Genomic DNA, 20,302 nt, shown 5'->3' with positions numbered 1-20,302 from the left:
CTAGCTTACTATTAGGCTTTGTTTAGACTAGACACTAGGCACTACACTACCATAAGTGTAAAAAAAAATCATTCTTATTGGCGTTCGTTGAAGACGACGCCAATAAACTATACAACTCGAAGCACTCCCTTGAGTAATTACGCCGTGTAGCGTCAGCACAGCATGTACATATGAGATTAAAACATTTTGCCTCTTCACTGACGAAACTCGTCAACGAAATCAAAAGTTTACATCATTATAGTTGAGGCCAGCACATCTGTCACTGGGTGTACCCTCACGAACAGAACTACTTGCGCAACGCGTCCAGCGGCGAATTGTGCTTGAAAATGTTCTAATCAGTGACTTCCACTGCTATTGGTAATTAAGCCTTGTTTTAGGTCAACCTTTAAAGCAAGCACGCACGCGAAACGTACATAAAAAATAAAAAATGTTCTTCATTTTATTCCCGATTCTCGTTCATTGCGGTAATAACGTGTAGTTAGGCCTCGCACAAATCACTTTGTGGCATTACGGATACTGCATCAGTACTCTTGACGACTCCACGTGATGTTTTATTGTATTTACTGTAGCAGAAGAAGGGCTAGTAATTATGCAGACCTCCCATGCTTTATTTTTGCCTGTAGCGGTCCTGTTAACAATCGCAGCGGCTTGATAACCATAGCCCCCAGACGCGCCTCGGAGCTGGATGGATTCTACTGATCAAGAGACGCCACCGTCAATCGGGTACGGCTGACGATGTGGAGAAATATTGGTCGAATGAAGTGGTCATCTTTACGCGCGTTTCTCTACCATTAGATATAATGTGCTCTTATTTTCATAAAAATATGGAATATTCGATAAACGTATTGTTGGAGAAACATCCTTTTAAAGTTGTTGCAGGAAAATACAGGAAGCTATTTTATCTATGTGGCAATAGACTTCAATGAAATTCCCTTGCTGCATAATTTAAGAAATCTACCAAAAAAAAAGTCTGTAGGATCACTTGAGTCGATAGATTGTTCCACCGCTTGTGAGAGGTGTGTTTTCTCGTGAGTTTACAGGTAGTTGATAATTTTCCTTATTCACTCATACGTGCAGGGTGTGTCAACGATGAGACGGAATACCGGGGCGAAGTTTAGCGTGTATTATACTGTTATTAGATCAAGCTGATTATGCTATCCTCACTGTTTGAAATAACTTCACGGCTGCGTAGCTATATATTTAGGTTACGGTGAATATCCTGATATGTGGATCTGTCGTCGATAGATCTCTGTCCTGACCAGAATGGCCGTGTGCTGATTCGAACGATTAGCTAGGTATAGTCAGAGACAAATCGGAGTGTTCTGCGTTTGATGCGTTCAGTGCATAGGTGGCACTAGCGGTATTATTTAACGTGCTGTTGATCTTTGGCAACGTGTTCTTCCGTATGACCACGTACTTCCTATTTCCGTTGGGCGTAGTCTATCTTTCTGTAGATATATTCGTCGTCAGATTTCTCAGAACTCATTGATGCGGTCCTAATTCCTGTGCATTTATTTCTAGTGACATATAGATCGGTTCCCGTTGTAAGGGGTCCTACTAGAAGCTGTGTTTTCCGCTCATAGATGTGTCGTGATGAAGATCATGAGATACAACGCTACTAAGTTAAGGAATAGGTTGATTTTGCTGCGTATCGCAGTGGGCAACTGCCACGTCTACGGGACGGGGTCGAGGCGCGTTTATGGCGACCGACGACAGCGGTCGAAGCTTAACGTTGTTGTCCATGTTCATCTTGACTGGATTCTACTAGTTTGCCGAAGCTAACATTGCTTTGCGTTGCCAAATAACAAAAGATGCTCGAATTATCACGCTGTTTGTTTCGTGCCAATCAAAACGAGTAGCTTCATCCAGGCGGACATACTTAACTAGATACGTAAGTGTTCATCTCGTAAGAGTCTTCTTTGACCGTTGTCTGACGTCAGGCCTCGTCAGCTAATTTTTTCTCGCACGTTCTGTTTGTGACAAGAACGAATGCGTTGGAGAACATAAGGAAGAAATCCTTATTTTTGTCAATCTGAAATCTATCAATATATATTGGCATTCATATCCGCATCCGTCATCAGAAATTACTGAAAGTCCGAATATATTTTTTTGGTTTCGTTACTTATTACACTGCGGACGTGGAAGCAACGACTGTATCTTAATTAAATGTAGCCATTTGCAAAAGTCCGTTCATAAAGGGACCTGAGTTACAAATTGAGAACTTCCTTTATACAATATATAGTTTTCGCATAGTTTAGTTATGAAATAGATGACAGCTCGTAAGTGAGCTGGGTAAATATCGGATGAAAAAAAGTAAATTTCTCTGTCTTCTATATATAATCTCGGTTTTGCTTTATGACACATTGTAAATGCATGCTTTGTGCACATACTTTGGCATATAACTCATTAACGTTAGCCGCTGCCCCTACAAGCAAGCAGGAAACGCACAAAATAATACGCACGCAAGGGCTAAAATTTCATTTCCTACGCTAGATATATCTAGCGTATCTACGAGGTGGAGCACTCACACGCAGGTAGGCGTTGGTGAGATGTTTGCCCTAGCGAGTGTCCATATTTCCGCTATTGTCGATGTTAGAGACCAGTTATTTCTTCGGGCAACGATTACCTATCATTCCAGCACAATGACACTAGCTAACAAGTAGAACATTGACAATTTATGCTATGGCCAGCTTCCATGCAACTTCTGAAAAGTCGGAAAGATTCCAAGGGGCAAATCTTCAATAAAGTTCAAGTTTGAAGGGCTTGAAACAATTCTGATACACTTGAATATTTTATAATGATATTGACGGCTGTTTTACATAGAAGAATATTAAGTGTCCATTCGACCGTCCAATTAATAGTTGGCGCTGGACGCCAATGAGCTTCAACGATTGGTCTTGTGTGCCCCTTTGCCCCTCTTCTGCTTAGTCTTGTGGCAGTTGGGTTGATGTTTCACACTGTCGAATTCTTCAGCCCAACGTGAACTGTATGTTAGCGACCATTGCCTATTTGCCTAGCCTATATATATTGCCTAGCTAGAAAAAGCTACATCTTGTCAAATTTGACTTTACGGCGACAGGTGTCATCTTTATAATGCCTTTGTGTGCTACGAAAATGGCATTGGGTACTTACTTATCTCGTCTCAATGATGCAACTGAAATTCATCGTCTTACATCCTTAGAAAAGCGTATAAATGATGAGGCTTATAACTTGCCCTTGACCTAGTTGCCAACGCCATGCCTGTTCCTTTTTTCTTGTATACAAAGTATTGCTTAGGTATTATGAGACAAAGAATAGGTGTACTAAATATTTTATTATTAACTAAAATTAAATGATTTGACCATTCTCGTAAACGAAAAGATAATATGACGTACATATCAAATAGGTAAAAGATTATTCCAATAATTATCTAGCATGACTAAATGGGCATTTGCGCCCTGTAGAAGTGTCCCGTCATCGTGCTAGCGCTCTCAGCCACGGTGCTATCAGAGGGTATATTGGTAGCCCAATAGAAAAAAAGCCTTCCTACGTTAGGACTTTGTAAAGTGTTAATGGCCTATTTGTTAATATATATAGGTTACGTGGATCTAAAGGTAGATCAAATTTGAGATGTGTATTTCTTTCGCACTTTTTTTTCGAGTTGTTCGACATAGGCCATTAGGCCTACTCCACTATTCAAGCATTGTGCCGCCTTGCGTTTCTCCTACGATCGAACGATTTCGTTGTCGATATGTTTATATCCTATTGGAACATTATGCTTTCGCAAAAGTCGACGCGCAACTACCGGCGTCTTTTGAGATTCCTTTTCACCAAACAACTTTCCCGCTCTGTTTTTGATGGGACGTCAAATGATCGGAAAGCTATAGAACCTCACCCATTTTCACGTTATGATCATTGAGCTCGACCGGCCGTCGGCCCAATGGAACACTCGTGAGACTTTGAACTCGAATTGTGGGATGATGCTGGGCTGGACGGCTAGTCTGTTCCATCTTGTATTGATTGAATTTAGATTTGATGATGGTCGCAGACGATTTAGCAGCATTAGAGCAAGGCTTATATATATTGGACTGTACAATTGACATCAAGGTACGCGGAAAATAGAGAAAAAAATAACGACCGAAAACGATTGTTCGATTGAAACGCACCAGGGAAAATAACGTATATTTAGGAAGTTTTTTTTCTATTCCGTTCAATAGCAAGATGATGGCAGCATAATATGTGTGCGTGCAATATAGTACTAGATAATAAGAGCTGTTGGTTGAAATCTTGACTCTGATGTGTTTGCGAGATGTCAAAAATGTTGATGTCGCGATGACGATTCATCTTTTCATGAAGACAGGTAATTGTTGCTATTATTGGCCATATGGCTTACTAAGACAACCCGCTTTCCAGAACAGCGACATGTAACTGGGTTAAAATGTGTAGCATGGTATTTATATAAGCACAGATTTACCGTCACCGTTTTTCCGCACAAGTTAAATTATTACAAATCTTGTGTTCATCGTTCAGCTAGTTACGCTGTTATAGAAGGGTAACGTCATAGATTTTGAATCATAGGATTAGCCTTTTAAAATCCTATAAAGCATTTGTGAATCAATGCCGTTTTGTATTCAAGGAACTGGCTTGGTTAGAACATTACCTAAACCTGTAGTACTAATAAGCTATGTTTACGAGACCGTTTATTGCCGTCCACTGGCTTACGTACTTGGATACGGCCAGCCTAGGAAAGGAACGATGGGCCAAAATAGTACAAGACGTAATCGTGCAATAGTAAATGGTATGAGACATCACTGGAGCCGACAGACTCTTTGTGCACCAATTTCTGAAAAAAACAAACGTTCGTCGATGTACCGCTAATGCTATTGTGTTTATTAACATTTCAACGCTAATGTTATCATAGCTTACGTTCGGTTTTATGTATTACGTTATATATGTTCGATACAGAATACTGAATAGAACATTATGTATATATATATATATATATACTTTTTATTAAAGAGTTCTTTCAAAACTAGGAGAAAAAATATTCTAAGTACGTCATAGACAACGTTGACTAGCAATGAATATTCCATTATTTCACCGCTAGCATTCAATGGGTCACTTCCAAATAATTGATGGCTTCCACGTTTGGGTTAAATGGTCAGAATTTTTTATACCTAGCTCAGATAGTGCTTCCTTCGTTTTTCCTACCTCTCGATATGATAATTTTCTTATACAAACCAGTGAACCTGTTCGTCGAGCAAACTATCTCCAGGGAAAATGATCAGTTTAGAAAATCGGTGACCATCTTGAGCTAACGTCACGAAGAACCGCTCCATTTAAAATATGTCTAGTAATAAAATTGTAACGTCTGTATGTAATATTGATTGTTCCAGCCGCAACCCTATAAATTGTTATTTTATAATAGTAAAGAACATTAGAAATGAGGTAGGTTTTTCCGTCTCTGTAATTCAGTTATAGCTTAATATGATCCTTTGATTTTTCCAGGTAATTTGGATGTTGTCGAAGGCAACTTGAAGCTCATTCTTGGCCTCGTCTGGAGTCTGATTGTACGTTATCAAATTGGCCGTTCCAACGCGCCCGCCAGGAAGCTGATGCTAAATTGGTTGCGGGCCGTTCTCCCTTCCGGTGAGTGCGCTATTTACTCACTCGTATTTAGGTGGGCAATGAAGATTACCATCGTTGTATTTTTCATGTAAGTAATGTATTGTATTTTAAGTACGCACTTACGTCCCTTTCGATTTAATCCTTGGGTATGCTCATGCGCCGTTCTTCTTTTGCCGATTTTCACGAAGTTGTAGGGGGTCCTCGTTGCTTCAACGCTACATCAAGTGCACTCGTGAGCACTGTAGGTTACATGCGATTAAGATAGTTCATTACTCTTGTATGTTCGCTCATTTGCAAACATAAGGTGTTCTTCACTGATTCATACTCTACTCAGGCTAGGAACGCGTTCCTTTTCGGCCTGTTCACAACTCTGAAATGCGTGCAATTTGTGTGGTGAAGACCGTGCCCAGCTTGCCCGTAGGCTTTTGCGATGTTGGCGGTCGATTAAGTACGTCGGTTCTTCACGAAAAGTTAACCAAGTGCTGGTCAACGGCTATTTGCCTTTACCACACATGAGTACTTCATGTTATTCTTTCATTTTGTGATGGCTAGAGTCTAGGTAACTAGGTTATGTGAAGTTGTTGACACATATGATCCTTGAGTGCACGTATACACATTTATGTACATATACATAACCACCTATAAGAATAAATGTAATCAACGAACGCTACCGTGGGTTTACAATGCGGTTACAACGATCAAAGAACCTCAGGCAGTTGTTCTGTTGCATTTTTGACGAACGCTTTTGCTACCTTCGTTGAGTGGTACTTCATTTTCAGATGTGATGCACCCGTTTGGTGAATGTTTGCTAAAAGGACTATCTAGAATAATCAGATTATTACGGGGAATATCAGTATAATGAGCATCTTGAAAACGTTACTGCTTATCCTGATAGCAAACGAAGTATTTATGGAAGTATTATACGGAAGTAATTATTTTCAAATATGGGTTTTAAAATGACGAATTTCTAGTCAATTGTCGATCACTGTCATGTCTTAACGTTGAGATGAAGTACTAATTATCTTTAGATGCTTTTCTCATGAAAAACTTGCAATAATGATAATAATACTTGGTACATGATAATACTTGCGGTTTGAAGAAAATCTTACTGGATGAAGGTAGTGGAGTATTTTTCAGTTTTTGGGAAAAAATAATATCTTCCGTTGTATCATTACCGACCAGATCTAGAAAACGTTGACCAATGGTGAAACCGATATGCTAACTCTATAGGAGAGGATCTAACCGTAGCAGTATACACCATCAATGCAGCCTCAAGGCTAGAATATTCACAAGTCAGATGCGACGCCATAAAAATCCACTAGGCCAGATAGTAGCTTCATAACATAGAGCATTTCGGGTCGGACTTCAATATAGTTTGTTTGTATGTTGTTCTTATCGCACGGAGAAGCCGCTTTCTTTTATTGGTAGCAACAAAGCAAACCATCGTAATTATCCAATGCTAACTCTAACACAATGACAATTATACGCACAGCAAAGGAAAGTTGTACAAAATGCAGATGTGGCATTGTAAAATAATGACCAACAGAACATTTTCAGCTATCCAGGATCAGCTCTTCTCCTACACATGATTCTACGGAACCATTCATTTGACTATAAGCAAAAAAAAAAAGTGACAAATTCAATCTAGGTAAAAAGGCATTGTTTAGTATATCAGCTGGCCGTACCGGCCGTCGTACGGCGTGGGGTCCAGCTAGATTGACAATAATCAACGAGCTAATATGTTCTGCGTTTGGCACTTCGTTAATGGCACCCCCCCCCCCCTCCCCAACGGACGACGCATCTCTAACCTCTATCAGACCAGCTACTGCGTGAATAATTTCGAAAATCTGTAGTGCTGATTCTGTTCGCATGCATGGGGATTTATTTAAACCCATTTTACCGATACTAATCAAACTACTCTGGCTGAACAAGTTCAACCGATGATATTCCACACGTGCCGCTTCCGTACAGTTCATTGTGTATTGATGAGAGATAGGCATAGTGCTATAGTGGTCTAATGTGAACTTTTCACATCGGCAAACCACGGTATACACCGTTATAATAAGTACCAGCTAAGAACATTTCCTATGCTGCCCGATTGATGACTGTGTAGCCTGCATGAGTTCGTGCTACCCTTATTAGGATCCTAATGAAGACGTGTCGGCCGACGACGAAGTGGACGGAGCTTTTTATCTTCGCAATAATAACAACCGAAAGAATATCGAAGCCCGACAGGAGAGACTGTCTGCTGATGTTGTTGTTGCTATATGATGACGACAAAGAGTACCACATTGATACTGTTGCTCTGTACGATGGTTGCATTACGATTGGTATTGTCACCTTCAAATTGGCTAAGACGCTTGTAGCAGGTGCAGTGCGTCCACTTAATCATAGAGCAAGCTTAAATATGTAGACAGACCGAATAGATATTAAGGCTAACAGGGGGCGATCTGCATATCGATGATCAATGGGCAATTGCCCTCCAAAAAAGCACCTTGTTTATAGAGAAAATTGTGGGTTGGGTACACTGCCGTTACTTACCGCTAAATCTCTTGATGCTTAGGTATAACCTACCGAGCATCTAGTCGATAGACTAAGTGCGAAGCTGTCTTAGTAAAAATCAGTTGAACAAACACCGATCCGAGCAGTAAGAGTACAAAGCATTCACATTATATATGCCGAACGTTTTTACACATAACTACCGGGTTTCTTGCAGTAAGTTAAAATGCAACTCTTGCCTTACCGTTCGCTGCTAAGCCGTTGTATTTGTTGCAATGAAATCTTTAGTTACGTAAGATGAGTGAAGATATGAAGAATAATTATCGCTTCTTTAATGTTCGAACAAGCAACGATGATGAAACAGTACCTACCAATAAGTAACGTCGTTACTAGCAACTTTCGCCTCTTTCGTTCCGATAATCGACAATACCAATTGATCGTAATAGCCTGGGCTATACACGGGCACACAGGCAATGAGGCACACTACTTTCACAAGCGAATGCATCGAGTCAGAGTTTAATCTGATCCGTTTTTTTCGTGAGGAATGGAATTTAGCTCGCAGGTGAAAGATGGCCACATAATCGTGGCAATAAGTGATACTCTTGAACATCTCCTTATCTTTGACTACTAGTACCATTACAGATTGTTTCATACTAGATTTAGTCATCAAATTTCGCAGCAGACTGTTCCCCTTAAAACATGCGACCTTTCGCTGTTTCGACATAATAGACGCGGTGCAGCGAGCTGATTCAATACCGTGTTGATTTAACACTACTGAAAATATGGCTGAATCGCAATATGGAAAGACTGCAAGGTGCCTCTCGCATCGTTTTAGTGGCCGGTCGATGGTGAAGCTGCGAAACGAAAACTAAATCTTTAACAAAAACCCTTGTTTGTTGATCGTTGCTACGAAAACAGGCTTTTTGCAGTTGTATACCTATGTCCTAATCAGGAAAGCCATGCTTCTTCCGCCAGTCGATGGCTGTGCTTTGTTTTTTTTTTTTGCTAATGCAAAGGAGGAAACAATTCCTCTGCTGCGATAGTGGATTACGATAGTAGCGATGCATTTCTAGCGTCAGCAGGGAGCATCTTTTGACGCGTCCTTCGGCGGCCGCCATTCAACGGCGGCGAACTATACAACTGCCGTGTCCCTAATAGACAATACATCCTTATAAGATTTCCGGACGACGGCAATCGAAAACGAAAGTGAATGTCAGTTCCAGAAAGTTTCAATGATCCTTATCTACTATGATTGTAGGTTGGTGTTTTTGTGGTTTTTCTCATGCGTTTATGTTAGAACGCGTGTACGAGGAAAAAAAGTAGAAATGAGGGCATATATGATATATGTGCCTATAATAATTTAGAATATACGATATTGTAGAAGAATCGATGACGCGAGAACAGTGAAACGGAACGCGCCGCTTATCATCAATGGTGATTTTCGATAAAGCTTTAGTAGTGCGGACAGAACGAAGTAATGAATGAATTAGGTTCAGTCCAGTGCGTGTGTAAGTGAACCATTAGTCTAATATATAGTTTCTTCTGAGACACATATACGTAATCCTGTATTTTCTCTATACGTTACATACCATACTGAAAGAACCCTACTGAAAATACCTCACTTATGTCTGCTTATGAATATTTCAGAATTAGACATATCGAACTTCTCGACTGATTGGAATTCCGGAGTGCTTTTGAGCGCGCTTGTCGATTATTGCAAACCTGGACTTATTCCGGACTGGAAAAACCTCAATCCTAATAATGGGTAGAGTTCTTTATATGTGTTATTTGGAAAGTACCCTTCCGTGCGGCCGAAACAAAAGCTCATTCAGTAAGATGAGCGCTTACTATGCTAATTGCACGTATCTATCCTTGCGTGTATGCATGCATTGCCTGTAAGTAGCTTGTCTTTTGAAACGATTTCGAGACCTTTTGGGAACCTGGCGCCGTATCACGTATATACATATATGTGAGTAACGGTTTTCGACACGACCATTATTTGCGCAGGTACGAGAATTGTAAGCTAGCAATGGAAACTGCTCGAGAACAGCTGAACATCCCTATTGTTCTTCGACCTGAAGACCTTGCCTCTGAGAGACTTGACGAACTTTCAGGTACGCATACGCTCCCGGATTAACTAACGAGGTCGGACACCATTCCATCATGCTGTACTAGATAATCTCTAGTGTTAAACATAGATATTCCATCTACTTACTATGAATGGTGAACGCGCTTTATTTGGTTTTTACAGGCCTTAATAGTCCTATTTTGTTAAAGTAGTTGTCTGCGGTAGTCGAGTAAGCGTCATAGATTTATTCTAAGCCAAATGTCGTTTTTCCCTTATGATTCATCGTCTTCTGGGCTATCAGGAATGACGTATCTGTCGTATTATATGAACGACGCCTCAGCCGGATATTGTGCCATGATCAACTGGGTCCGCCAATATCTCCCCTACATTAGCAACTTCACCGTAAGTAGTAGCAGGCACTGTAGTGTAACGTGATAAACATAAATTCTATTTAAAGAATGCATTGTGTGTGTGTGTGTGTGTGTGTCCAAACTCTTTTGTTATTACTTCCCCGAAATCTGTCAGATGAAGGAGACACTTTTGGCACGCCGTCAGCAACGAACAGAAATAAGTCTTATTCTCTAGCTCAAACTAGGTCGTCGTGCTAGGTCAGATACTCACCTAAAGCATAATTAGCGTCGCGATGATCACGGGCGAAAAACTGCCCCATCACGATAAAGGTAATTAGGATATAGGTTACTGAAGTCTGAGGTAATTAGGTATATGATTAGACGCGCGTGAATTACAATAATCGTAATGTCTGACTAACCAGCCTGACCTCATCTATTGTTAGAGGTGCACTATCCTTCAGCAGCGAATAAAGACAGACGGCAAACAGAGTCGGCCTTGGATACGCGCATATCTGTCTGCGTGCGCGTTAATATGATTTTTTGATGCATTACTTTTTAAAGGGCGTCTTGTAAAAACGATCAATTTTTTATTTCGATTACTATTATATCATAAAATCTATTAGCTATTCTTCAAAAACAGCTCGATCCGCGCAACAAAGCGAAGTGATATCGGCCAGTAAGGCCGCGCTGACTTCATTGTGTTGGTTGTCAGTCAGCCAAAAAAATTAAAAATTTTCTCATTGGAACTTGCTAGATTCAAATGCCCCCTTTATTAATAGAAAGCTTATCTACGATACTAGCCAGGGACACATCGTTCGCAGTTTATAATATATAAAGAATTAATGTAGCTTTTGGTAAGAAGAAACTAAAGTTTGTAGTCGATCTGATATTCAGATCTTTTGACAGCTTAAGCAGACCTGGCTGTCTGTGATTTTTCCATTAGACTATCGTACCACTCCACCGAATTCTGTACATAAAATAGAATATATATTATCACGAAATAAGTTTGCAACTTAACTCTGTTGCAAACTTGTAGGGCGAAGTCTGTATATTAGATCTAAAACGTTGTACGTGACCGACAAGCCAAGTAAGACGTTTTGGTCTTGTGATAAAAACGACAGTAATGGCTTCATAGAGTAAGGAACGAGGCTTCGAACGGTTCACGGCACTTCGTCATCAACAAACGAAAACTTCGAAGTGGGAAGCAAAGGAACAAATGAGAATACTAATTATCCGCCAATCATCAACACCCCAACACAGATGTATCTTTTCTGATTGGTATCTCACCACCTCCACCATAGCTTCACGGAAACAGCAACGTTTCCCATACCTGTACATATACAAATTGTCGCAGTTGTTATTACTATGAATATTAACTATGCCGTTGTTATTGTCATATCATTTATCGTATACGTGTTTGTACTGAACGAAACACCTGCGGCACACTGTCGCCGTTCGGTCAGAAACACCAAAGGGCGCTCGCCTCCTGAACAACGAAATTGTACTAAATGTCGCACTGCGGGAATTTGTAACGTTTTTTCGTGAATCGATCAAAAACACTGCTTAACTTCGCCGTTCGCGTGTATTACGTGTGAGTACCGTCATTGTTGTTAATTGAGAAGGTACATTTAAGATAAGGCAAAAGCAGGCGGAAGGTAACGGCCGCCAGCTGTTGTTTCCCCACTATTAGTCACTGCACAATCCGCGCGCAGTATGTCGTAGTGCTGGCATCATGAACGTATCGATCAACAGGCACCGCTACAAAAAAAAAAAAACCATTCACAGTCGTTCGCGTCAATGGCGTTGTAGTTTATCTATGCACTCGATTCATACAGCTCACCGGATCCGTCAAGCTAACTCGTCAAAAATTTACTGAGTCGTACGCTTGATGTATAACTGCTCGGTGCGCACGTTTGTAGTCTTTACATACGCAGGAACGACAAGAATCTGTGTACGTAGGTAATGGCTAGCGAGCGTTGACAAGACATTTCAAATTTGAAATCGTCCATTGTTTTTTGCTTTGTTAGGCGTGGACGAAAATAGAACTCCCTAGAAATCTAACTAGAATCAGGCGGTCTGACGGATGCCCATGATCTAAGACTCGAGCCGATTTGCCTCCATCAAGAACTGTGTGTATTTTTGCCTGGCACGAATGAAAGCTCTTTTAAGTGTTGCCTAACGTGGTGGTCTACTACGGCCGGCGTGAGCCTTTGGACATATTTCTACAAGTAAAACTGAGAATGTTTATTTTCCAAACGAACTCGGTTGAGTTCGTCGACCGTCTCGAATATCGAGCTTTGCTATAACATTGTATCTTGACACAAAATATATTCGTAAGCCTTCGCCGAAGCTAACGTACCACGACGAAGCACATAAAATCTGAGCAAACTGGGTGGCACACATTTCTGTATGGCGCCTCGTAGGTACCAGCGCGCGACGTCGAACCCGTTACGATTAATCAGTCAAATTCGGATAGGGTAATTTGTTTGACTGGCTCCCCATCAAACGATTATTTTAGGCGTTGTCGATTTGCGATAACGACGGATCAGAAAATGTTGTTCTTGGTTTGCCGATCACACTTTAACTGTCGCAATACCGTGACTTCTATAGCATCGAAGACAGATATCGGCAAACCAGTTAGCCCGCAGCCTTGTGTTCAAGCTATTCTATATGATACTAATGATGACGATGATTATCAGAAGTTATCTTGCGGCCTTGGTTGCTGTGCCCGACTAAAAATTCAACTTATCGTTGTTAAGTAATGATCAGTTACAGCAGAACAATCTTGCAAAACAATTTTGACAAAATGCATCATAGTACTTGTTTATCTAACTGATCGCTTTCGATCATCGAACAATCGATAACCTGTATACAATCAGTATATACTCGTTACCTATTCGCTATGGAAAAGTACGCATTGAGTACGTAAGCCACCGTGTTCTTACTGTTGCCATATTGAACAGTTGGCAAATTTTCCTGGTAAAAGTAGATACTTTCATTTCAAACCGTTCTTCTTCCCTTATAACTTATAATAAACTTCCCTAATAACTATGTTCTCAGACATACGCCTAACAGGTAAGTACACTGTATTACATTTACATGGCGAAAGTACGAGCGTTCTTCTGATGCTCCAATATAGACACTAATAGCAAATCTACCACGACTACCTTGTTTTCATTAGCGACGTTCGTCTCTCTCCCTGACGATAGGATAGGGATCAATTTTTGAATAAAGTCGGCTAACGTCTGACACTCTCCGCCTTACTTCCGGGGAACGTCACCGGTAAATTAGGATTTCTCTAGTCTGTTTTATTTTATAGTAATGAATATTTACTTTTCACAAAATGAATAAGCATACAAACACTCGATTTTAAATATAGATGAATGAGAAAAATCGTCGGGGAACAGATTTTTACGAGAGCGTTATATAGTACAAGCGGTCGTTTTTCCCTCAAAATAATAATTTACACCCTATACAACTGTGTGACCTCTATAGTACGCTTGGTTCTAATATCGACTTTATAATTATATGTAATATATATTACGTATAATTATATTATGCACAGTAACGGCCACAAATTAGCAATGCGTTACATGGTAATTGTTACGGCCGCCGCGCTCTTTGACGGAATAGGTCAAAGCAATTTTTGTTTGTTAAATAAACATAAGATATTGCTAAAACTACTGCAGTGTTCTATGAGGCGCCAAACGTATATGCTAATAGAAAACATTGGCCGGCTATATTCTCTGTTACACTGTATAATTTTCATAGCTAGAGTGTTGTAATGGTAAAAATGCAATGTAAAAACCCTGTGTTGTGTTCAATTTCACAGACGGACTGGAACGATGGAAGCGCCCTCTGTGAACTGATAAATAAACTTGGGGGTTCCGTGGACATGAACGCACTTTCGCGTCTTCCCCACGAATTCGAGAACAATTGTTTTCGTGGCATTATGGCTGCTAACACACAACTGGGCATACCGAAGTACGTTGATACGCCTTAGTTCTCGAGTACGGTTAGAAGACTCGCGATTTTTATTTGTGCATTGATTTGTTTGGAGGTAGATATCAGTTACTCAGATATTATAAACTATTGTCTGTTCTGTATAGGTGTACAGTTAATCTTACCGTATAGTTTCGTTTAACTTTACGACTATCACAGCTGGCAAGAATTGTGACGGCCGTAAGTGTAGTACTTGGGGCGGGCTTGCAACGACACGCTGCGGTAATATCAGTTCTCAACTCTAATAGTCCCAGTATATCCTATAGTTACTTACGAAATTTCCAAACAGATACGAATAAAGAAATTCACGAGCAGTGTGACTCATTAGATACAACGTATCGCTACATCTTTATTTGCTCAGGACGATATCATCGAAGGAGCTGTCCGACCCCGATGTACAGGCTCTGGCGGTCATGGGGTATCTTGCCAGATTCCAGAAACTAACGCCTAGGGAAATCAATGCTTCACGAAAAAACGAACGGATTTATGTTCGAGGCGTTGACCTCAATAATGTGCACGTCAACAAAGCAGTAAGTAACCCCAGGTCAATAGAGCAACTAAGTGAGAATATTAGCAAGATGTCATTTCCGGACGAAATACGTTGAAATCTTTACGTTCTTCGCGTCCCGTTTGTTCACAGGCGACCTTTGAGATCGTTGCTGTGGATCCGTCTATAAACGTGGAGAGGGACGTCACCGTTGAGGTAGTCCAGATTCGGAATGGGCAAAGGGTACCAGTCAGGTATGAAAGTGCGTCACGAGCATTGTATTGAGTGTCATCGTTTATTACTTACACTTTACTTCACCAAATACCAGTCACAATTACTCGATACGTCATCGTGTAAATAACTCCGTATCTTGTGTTACCTCTATGATAAAACCATGTAATGTTGTTAAAATAAAGCCTTAGTTCATTTCTCTACTAGTTTAATTCAAAAGCACTTGCCAACATCCGACCTAGATATTGGCGCCATTTAGCGCAGTGCTTGACAGGGTAAGCCGGTAACATACGTATATGAATCATGATGTATCTTACCACTGCAACTGAGAATGCGATCTTGCCGTATTACAGGCTTGACGTCGATGTTAGCGGTGGCACAGGGAGCTTCCTGCCCACGGAATCAACTCCACATGAGCTCCGTGCGTTTGTGAATGGCGTTCTAGCTGAGTGTTGCCCAATGTTCATTGAAGTCTTCCCGGACATCTCTAGAATTCTCTACTCTGGAATTGCGCCATGTGCCCTTGGAAGCCTGGTCGAAGTTCTGGTTCGTGCTGGTTTGATCATTAAGATCAAGTTCTCTATAATTGAATTTTCCGATCAGCTAGCAACATGTTGCGGTTTCTGATATCTAGCACAAACGAAAAATTCCCTGCTTAAACGGAAGATTTGACTACTACAGTACCTCAAAACTTAGTTCTATTGCGCGATTTCATTTTTTTTTTTAATACCTCCGCTTTCTGGGTTTATGTATGCACTTATATGATTTCCGTCGTATATATCACTTATTGTACAGATTAACTCGAATGGCGTCCAAGGACGCGGCGTACAAATCGAAGCAGTGTCTCCAAGCGAAGTGGTGACTCCATGCGAAGTCGATGTTGATCAGAGTGGGTCATCGTTCCGTACTTCTTTTGTGCCACGCACCGTGGGCGAATGGCAGATACACGTGACGTATGCAAGAGAACATATCTCGGGTTCGCCGTTTACATGTTATGTGTACGACCCAACCAAAATCAAGGTGAACACCCAATGTCAATCAAGCACAATACTGTAAATATTAAGTGCAGAAATAGAAACATTATCATTATAAACTACGATACAGGAAAAGACCTGAGGGCACTTTAGATTTACAAATGCTTTCAATTCAGCCAAGTTCAACAAATAAACCATGAGCATCGACATCAATTTTTACACGTTTTTCATTGCTTACTTCTGCTACTTATGCTATAAAAATTCACCAGTTGCGAACACCGGTGCGATACGAAGCTGGACGAGAGTCGCAGATTGCCGTAGACACCAAAGATGCTGGCTGGGGTAAGCTGAATCTTTTACTTGAACTCAGTGGTCGAAGATTACCGGTAACGTGCGACGAGCGGGGTGATGGCCTTTACGTCTTTAGCTTTCATCCCCCCCACAATGGTTCACTGTCCGTTCAACTTTCTTTTAACGATAACCAGATCAAGGGATCGCCCTTCTACATTCAGGTTGGTTTTCTGAAAGGTAGCGACCTGGAAACCTGCACTCTGTTTTAACTAAATAACGCTGTTCTCAACGAACAGTACTTGCTGCCCTAGATAGTTTGTATAGTGACAACAAAGTCTGTAAATTCCTGTTGTATATTTGTCCATTGCTGAAGGAAAGATACGAGTATTCCGTATGCGTCCATGAAGCGTCGATTACGAAATATGTATCCTCGTACATGTTAACTGGTTACGACCTGCGTCAACGAATAATAAAGACTTAAACTGATTTTGCATCTTCTTTATTGATAATGGTAGCTATTACTTCTCTTTGTGCTTGTCTCTCTCAAGGTGGGCAATGAACCCGCTACGAGCCCAAGCGGCTTCCAGTTTCGGTCAGAGTTAAGTTCGGCTGGCCGAATATTGGCCGACAGTCCCTTTAGGGACTCAGCCTTTGGGATGACGTCTAATGGAAGAAATATGCCTGATTCAGAATTTATCCTAGGCGAGCCTATGCCTCGAATGGACAGAGATCTTATTACTAGAATCCAAAGTCCCAGTCATCGTATTCTGTCACCGCAACCTTCACTCAGCCCTATGGGTAGAAGGTAAGAGTCACCGAGCAGGTATTTTTTTTATAAAAAAAAAACTAAGAAAAGTAATAGGACTTAAAAATAGATATTGAACAAGTTTTGGAAAATTGAACAAATTAATTTAATATATCTGGCCAAAATTAGTATCTATTCCTCAAAGCTCCTTCAAGAAATAAATAATGCTAATTTACATCGGCTTCCAGAGACCTTCGTGAGGCATCATACCATATTGATGGCTATCGGAGCGACGATGGGAGTAATAGGGTGCTAAGTCCAAAGTTGGCCCCACACGTTCCTGATACACATGGAAGTGGATCTTTAGATCGGAGGACCGAGTTCCGACTTGTTAGGTCGGAAATGCATATGCTAGCAAAAATAGAAATTTCAATTCAAGATTGTTATTCTAAGTTTAGTTAAACAAAGTAGTCTGTTCTAGAAAATCGTCGGTCAAAATTCAAAAGTCTATCATTGGTAATTAGTTTCAATGCTTTTACAAACTAAATCGTAATGTACTTTGAATTATGCAGTGAACGTGAGATGAGTCCGACGAGCAGCCGGCTGATCCAAACGACTCGAAGTTCTCTCACATCGCGCGTAACAACGCCGGATATCATCGCTGGTCACAACGAGCCACTGCGGCCATCTGAGGACCAGACCAATTCCTTCGCTCATCGTTTAAATTCAACCACGACAGTGACGAATATTACTAGTAACAGGTCAAGCAATCATACCACTTTTACCAGTGCAACAAGCAACGCGGGTTCGTCGGAAGTGTATCGGGCGGTACTTTCTCAAACGCCTGATAGAGCACTCAGCCCTGAAGGAGATTTACCCAGTGGCATTTTCCGCGCCGAATACACTGAAGGACGAAAAACCCCAAGCAGCCCCTTCGAGCGTACAGCAAGTCCATATGGCAGGGCGAAAACCCCCGAAAAGCTGGTAGAGAACTATCGTGTGCTAACTGGATCTCCCTCACGAAGCCCATCGGGAATGTGCAGTCCGATCGATGACAGACGCACTAACCCATATAGTGGTGTTGATAGAACAGTCGAAATTGACACAAGTGCCAAAAAGATAGAGACCAAAACTCAAACAGGAGCGTCGTCAATTTTCGATAAGATGGACGCGTTCTTCGATACGCCAACAGAAGCTGTGAAACAACATGTAACTGGCCGGACATCGAGCGACAGAGGGGTCGATGAAGTTGATCGAAAGCCCGCATCGCCAACAAAAGATCCTAGTAATGCTCACGATGCGATGCGAATGGAATTCATTCGCAGCGCGCAGAATCCGTCTGGTATACCGAAGATCCAACGGGATATTATCGACGAAGCTCTAAAGGCTGAAGATTCGTTCACAAAGGAACCCTCTACTAGCCCACTTATTACTCGAACCACATTTTCTGCGGACCGTTCACAAAGCCCTTTGCATCATAGCCGTACCGAAGTGCTAAGCTCTCCGATTATGATGGGCTTTCGCGCTACAAATTCGAATTCGACCGCATCGACTTACCATCGGTCGAGGTCAATGAGTCCTTCGGTTACAACAGTAAACACATCAACGCCCATAAGTAATGCGCGGGTGATATCGCCCGTGCAGAGTCACCATTCGGGTAGAGTTTCTAAGGAGCATTTTGTCACATCGACAGTAACTCGTCGAGAGACAACGGCTCCATTAAACGATCACCGAGAATTCGAAGTGTGCGAACGAAAGCGAGAAACAACAATTCCAATCAATGAAACAGATATTTCTAGCCCACTTCGAAACACAGCTCATTGTCGACAGCGTTCGAACTTCAATACACCCCCCCCTCCACCTCCGCCAAATGCGGGCGGTAGCGAAGCCAAAACGGTTCGGTAAGCGCTAACTCCAACCTAGATTACAAACGAATAACTTTTGACTTCAGCAGCGATCCCATTTCGGGTTAAAAAATCTGGCGGCGTCAAACGTTTACAGTCTTCGACAAACAGACACTCACGTAATTATCGATTATATTTCGTCCAAGCCGAGTATGTTCTTTGTCTACATAACTGTATTCCAGATATATTTCAATGGTTTTTTCTACCTATGCCACAAGTGAATTCGTGGTGGTAACGTTTTGATTGAATTGATCGCTTTCAAAATATTTCAAAATATCCTTTGTTAATCCGCTAGTAACTTTTTAATAGCAACCGTACGTGAAGCGATTGATAGTGGTAAACTGTTTAAGGTCTGGCCTAAATATGCTACGTACTTCGAAATTTTGGTCTAATAACAGGGCAACAGTTTTAATTATACAAAAATGAAAAAGCACAGAAGGCCCCCAAAAGACTAACCGTTGAGATTTATCTAGATGAGCCAGCTGCTAGTCTCCCTCCCTAAAAGAGCCTTAAATTTCTGTAGAAAATTGCCAGATATATCAAGTACGACCTTTTAAGCCTTTATATGTCTGTCGATTTCGCATGAAAAATGTTAGCGGACGTTTTTCTCGCATGTAGAGATTACATAATAATAACTGATATTCGCTTCGATAACTGCAAGGACGACGCACTATTGTGCGTTACGGCACACTGATTATTATGTTCTGGTATTACAAAGAGTACAGGATAAACGTAGAACTCTTATAGTAAACATCCCTATTTAAATGCATCACCCAGCATATGTCAAGTCGCACAAATACGAAATCTATTTCAGGACAACTAGTTATCAAACGCCTCCAAATGCGGCATCCGATAGCCACACGAAGATTCCGTCCGCTAACATCTCTTCTACCAGTTACGTTTCCTTAACAGGAAGCCAGTTGTTAATTAGCCCTGAACGAGTAACGTCAGAGCTAAAAATTTTACAGCCTGAAAGACTTAGGCGTTTCCCTATCAGACAACCACTGCTTGTGGACGTCGCTTCAGAAAGCGTTCCCTTTGATGCGGATCTTCTCCAGGTTAGTATTATATTTATTGTTAAGCTCTGAAGAAATAGGACAAACCGTTTCGCCTAGCAAACATCCCGTTAGCTGTAATACGTAAA

The 20,302-nt window shown here is 41.2% G+C and overlaps 1 protein-coding gene across 1 annotated transcript in view; it reads left to right on the top strand.

Moving 5' to 3' along the window:
• The first annotated feature begins 4,311 nt into the window (after positions 1-4,311).
• LOC111272311 (filamin-C) overlaps positions 4,312-20,302 on the top strand; it is a 35,287-nt gene continuing 19,296 nt past the window's right edge. The window contains exons 1-15 of the mRNA XM_086973232.1: positions 4,312-4,339; positions 5,488-5,628; positions 9,754-9,871; positions 10,114-10,220; positions 10,476-10,576; positions 14,357-14,508; positions 14,888-15,056; positions 15,167-15,267; positions 15,598-15,790; positions 16,040-16,264; positions 16,488-16,730; positions 17,058-17,314; positions 17,503-17,649; positions 17,827-19,155; positions 19,973-20,216. Coding sequence (XP_086829358.1) covers positions 4,312-4,339; positions 5,488-5,628; positions 9,754-9,871; positions 10,114-10,220; positions 10,476-10,576; positions 14,357-14,508; positions 14,888-15,056; positions 15,167-15,267; positions 15,598-15,790; positions 16,040-16,264; positions 16,488-16,730; positions 17,058-17,314; positions 17,503-17,649; positions 17,827-19,155; positions 19,973-20,216 — 3,555 coding nt within the window. The remainder of the gene's footprint in view (positions 4,340-5,487; positions 5,629-9,753; positions 9,872-10,113; positions 10,221-10,475; positions 10,577-14,356; positions 14,509-14,887; positions 15,057-15,166; positions 15,268-15,597; positions 15,791-16,039; positions 16,265-16,487; positions 16,731-17,057; positions 17,315-17,502; positions 17,650-17,826; positions 19,156-19,972; positions 20,217-20,302) is intronic.

The sequence above is a fragment of the Varroa jacobsoni genome, unplaced genomic scaffold (genome assembly GCF_002532875.2).
Source record: "Varroa jacobsoni isolate VJ856 unplaced genomic scaffold, vjacob_1.0 contig01962, whole genome shotgun sequence".
Classification (NCBI taxonomy): domain Eukaryota; kingdom Metazoa; phylum Arthropoda; class Arachnida; order Mesostigmata; family Varroidae; genus Varroa; species Varroa jacobsoni.
This window is presented reverse-complemented; position numbering and strand designations above follow the sequence as displayed.